This window comes from Buceros rhinoceros, unplaced genomic scaffold (genome assembly GCF_000710305.1).
Source record: "Buceros rhinoceros silvestris isolate BGI_N320 unplaced genomic scaffold, ASM71030v1 scaffold14140, whole genome shotgun sequence".
Taxonomy (NCBI): Eukaryota; Metazoa; Chordata; class Aves; order Bucerotiformes; family Bucerotidae; genus Buceros; species Buceros rhinoceros.
The window spans coordinates 53,754-58,309 of NW_010390262.1; the positions used below are offsets into that span (position 1 = coordinate 53,754).

Genomic DNA, 4,556 nt, shown 5'->3' on the forward strand with positions numbered 1-4,556 from the left:
GGGAAAGAGAATAATTTGTAAGACCAGTTAAGATACACCTATCTCCCAGGCTGCAATCTCCCGGTACACAAACCTGCCCTGGTCTCTTGTTCCCTATGACTTGTGTTAAGTTATAAAACCCTTGAGAGCCTGAGCCTGGCCTCAAACTAATCTTGGCTGAATGTCGAAGTAAGAGCCCTTTATGCAACTTGTAAAAGTCGATACAAATATGCAATACGTAAAGCAGCTAAGTCTTACTCCAGACTCCTGGCCTTTGTTTAAGGGGCGAGTTTTTGGCAAGGTGCTCATTTGCATGCTGACATTCAGCCCTACCAGCATGGCAGCCGGACACTTACAAAAAACATGAATTAATATAGTAACCGCCAGTGACAGCACAAATGAGGCTCTGTACAGTTCCTGTACACCATAGACAAAGAAATACTTCAAAGCTCTGTCTGAGCCTGCTCTAGTACAGTGGCGATACAAAAATAATCCCCATCCCCTGTAAACCTTACACCGTGGTGAACTCTGGCCCCCACATAACCACGCTAACCGAGAAGCATGGCTTAGCCTCATATTTGCTGTCTCTATCGCTCTGGATCACAGAGCAGACCTGGCTTTCAAGGCTGCCGAAGCAACAGCAGAAAATCTTGCAGGCAATGGGTAGTGTAGAAGTCCATAAGGCACCAGAACTATCCTAATCACTGACCTAACTGATTTTTTTCTTTCCCCCATTTTGTTTTAATCAGAGTTACCGCCAAGTCCGTCTGAATGAACTGTTACAAGAGCATTCAAGGGCAGCTAACCTCATTGTCCTGTGAGTCACAAGACTTTGGTTCTAATGTAGAGAATAATCTAATGTGTAGAGGGATTCTGGACTAGAGCACTTGTGTTAATTCACTGAGGGCAAAAATAATCTTTTAAGCACCTTTGGAAGGACTTGCACCTGGACTGGACTGACGTTTCTCTGCAGCCACACTGAATATGAATCTTTCCTAGTAGCTCTTCATAGCTTAAGACAAAGCTCCACTCATAAAAACATGTCAAAAAAGTAAACTTCACATCCAGATCTACTTGTTGAGTGTTAACATCTGCTTACTCTCCTGCATAGGACACACATTTTCCTGTCTTTCCCCACAACTATTAACAACTCAAAGTTAGAGAAAATATTCTTTTGGTTTGCACATAATAAATGGAGTTGTTAGCAAAGATCTACTTGGAACTATGTAAAACTGAATAACGATGATACAATGGCATAAAGAGAGGCCACCAATAAAATTAGAAATAAAAATTAAAAAGAAGCCATTTTCAGAGTAGATTTTTTTGCTAGAGCCCCCTTGTTTTTATACATAGCTTCAATAAATAAGCATTTCTGATGCACAGATAAACCACTATTAATTCAGTCTCCAAAAAAGAGATGATCAGTTAACATTTACCATAAATTGACTGTCTTCATAATGCTAATTTTATTTTTCTCTGTCCAAACAGGAGCCTCCCAGTGGCAAGAAAAGGAATAGTGTCTGATTACCTGTACATGGCTTGGCTAGAAATTCTCTCCAAGAACCTTCCTCCAACCTTAATGGTCAGGGGCAACCACAAAAATGTACTGACTTTCTATTCTTAGAAAAACATCAGTGCCTAGAATATCCCTTGCTTGATTTTGACACCTATATTTTTAATGATTTATTAAGGACACACTTATCTAATACAGATCTAAAGCTTAACTAGTTATCAGAAAGTTTTTGAAAAATCCAAAGCAACACAGTGAATAGTTAGACAAAAAAATTTGGTCCCTGCTGGTGTTACACTCCAGCACAGCCAAAAGAAGGAAAATCTTCACATATATATATCACATGAGACAGCAAGTATTTTGAATACACGAAGAAGAAATTCACTAATTTCATTAGGTATAGAAAATGCTTTTGATATTTATCCTAGAAAGCCAAAATTAACTGCTGCTATACGAAATGCATTAAATCTATAAATAAATAAATTCTTCTCTCAAATTGCACTGTCATAGCTGCTAATAGACACACAGGAGTATTACAAAGAAATGGACCAACCTGGGAGAGAGCAAAACACCTGTACAATATCCACCAGGTCAAAGACATAAACCGATATAATGCAAGTAGAATACATATGATGCTGTTTAATTATAATATTGCCAAATTAAGACCTATGCCTGCAGCAGATGCTTTTACCTAAATTTTCTGTAATCTATATTAATTTTAATGCTTCTAATGAACTGACAGACAAAACAGATACATATATAAAAATATGGACTCTATATGACAAGATGCGATAATGAATTTTCAAGCTCTGATATGGAATGGAAAGTATGATGGCAACAATTAAATGTGTTAAGCAAATGTCACAAAAAATTAATGAAATACTAAATGTTCTTACAATTTTTGCTATGAATGTTAGGGTTAATACAATCTGACATTGTACTTTGGGATAAAATGTACAGTGATTTATGTGATTAGACGACAACAAAAAATCCATTGGCTGAGTTAATTGCCACATTGTTTGATTTATATGAAATATCTTATTTTTAGACTTTAAATACTCATTATACACTAACTTAAAATAAACGAAATCAAATAAGTTGTGCAATTTTTCTATTTTCTATTCTGCAACATTATAGGCCTTTATAATTTCAGCTGTCAGTAAAAGCAGCTTCTCTTTTTATTGGGGAAAGCGATATCCTATGCGTAAGCGTTATTTAAATTAAAGACCATCAAGGAACACAGCTAATTTAATTACTGTGGTTCTGCAACTCCTTTGCAGAGATCAACTGAAATCTAAGCCCCAGAAAAGTCAGGGGACCCTGAATTTTACTTAATTTTATTTTAAAGCAGGCCTCAGCGTGCTTGAATCTTTGCTTGAGTTATCAGAATTTAACTTGCAAAGGATCTAGCACTCCACCTCCAAAAATTTTAAATACTTGATATTCATATTTTTCCGAGTTCAACAGCAGCAATTCATCAGAACACGGTAATGTAGCCAAATAATCCATGTTTTATTTTCTCCATCTGTTACAGGCAGGATATGAAATACTGATGTTTTCTCACAATGCCCTTCCTCCACTCCTCCTTACACATTTACAAGCAGGTTGAAGGATCATTTTGCAGTTTAACTGATGACACAGATATATGGGTTTCCTAGATATACGAGGCTTCCTGCACAGCTCTGAGCACACCAAACCTCACAGTCTGTACCTGCAAAACAGGGAGATTACTCTCATCCTTCACACTGACGTCAGCAATGATAGAGCAGCTTGCTACATGCTGTCAGGTGCTTCCACCTTGTAGAACTGCAATGGCCACCATCCTTTCCACCTCACTTCAGACACCAAACAGAAAAAAAATCTGCATGTGGTACCTAGCCAGTCAATGCAAAGAAAAAGAGCTCTTAGGGAGGCTCCACTTAGGTCTTCTGTAACTGTTTCTTACCACAATCTATGGAAGAACCTGGGGTAACGACACACCTTGAGTTACGTACCTGAGGGAGGGTTGTTTCCTAAATATCCCCAAGTACTGTAATTCTCAATCTACAGGGAACATTGACTCAAACTGATTCTGGGGACCTAAGCAGACCTAAAAAGAGAAGGAGCACAGTATGAAGCAGCAATGGAACTTTTGCGCTGTCCACGTTTCTCACAAACACATGGCTGTGGGCATTGCAACAACAAATCCCAGCAGGTGCATTTCTAAATGAACAACTATCAAGAGCTAAGCACTAATACACACGTCTCTGTAAAACTCCTTCCTTAGGCTACAGTTAGTTAGTAGTTATGTGCACACAACAATGCAATGGGATTTATAACGAGCAGTATAAACTCTAGACACAACAGTGCTTAACTACCTGAAAGTATTATTTCCACAAATTCACGAGGGATTTCAACACAGCAGTGTCCTAGGACCTTCAGTTTCTTGTTCCTCACTACGATTTCTGAAGCACATGCACAACCCATTTGGAGAGCATACTAATTATGAACTATCTTAAATTGCAAAATTTTTGATTGCAAATTCGATTGCAAAATTTTGTTAGTCCACCTACCTCCTTTCCCACCCTGTAACAGACACTTCCTCTTTTACATAAATCATGTATGAAACAACTGCTGAATTTTAATTACCCTGCTAGCAACTGAATTCCAATTACAAGTTTGACATCTCTAGAAAAAATACGACTCTAAAGCTGTCTAGCACATTTTGAGCTTATATCACACTACCAGCTCTGCAGGTTCATATAATCTAGGGTTGGTTTGATCAGCCACGCCAAAAGCAAGCATAGATAAGGTGACCAGGGCCATTAAGGTGTGAAAATACCATGGCAATGAAGCAAGAACAAAGAATAGTTTGCGTCTCCTTCAAAAGTCTAGGCATCCTGCACAGTTAAGCTTGTTAAAGCCATCCACTACAGCTCCTCTCATCAGCGAATCCTACCTTTCCCTCCTAATGCTAGTGGATCTGCAGCAGGTATCGCAGAAGGCACTTCCTCATAGTTCAGAGAATAATACACTTTCCTTAAACCCTTCCACACCCACTGGCAAGTTGTCCATCTTGACCACATCC

At 38.5% G+C, this 4,556-nt stretch overlaps 1 protein-coding gene across 2 annotated transcripts in view; it reads left to right on the forward strand.

The window, feature by feature from the left end:
• SLC12A1 (solute carrier family 12 (sodium/potassium/chloride transporter), member 1) overlaps positions 1-1,603 on the forward strand; it is a 44,470-nt gene extending 42,867 nt beyond the window's left edge. For both annotated transcript variants that reach the window (XM_010137151.1, XM_010137157.1), the window contains exons 25-26: positions 729-796; positions 1,468-1,603. In XM_010137151.1, the coding sequence (XP_010135453.1) occupies positions 729-796; positions 1,468-1,603 (204 nt within the window). The remainder of the gene's footprint in view (positions 1-728; positions 797-1,467) is intronic.
• Positions 1,604-4,556: the final 2,953 nt, after the last annotated feature.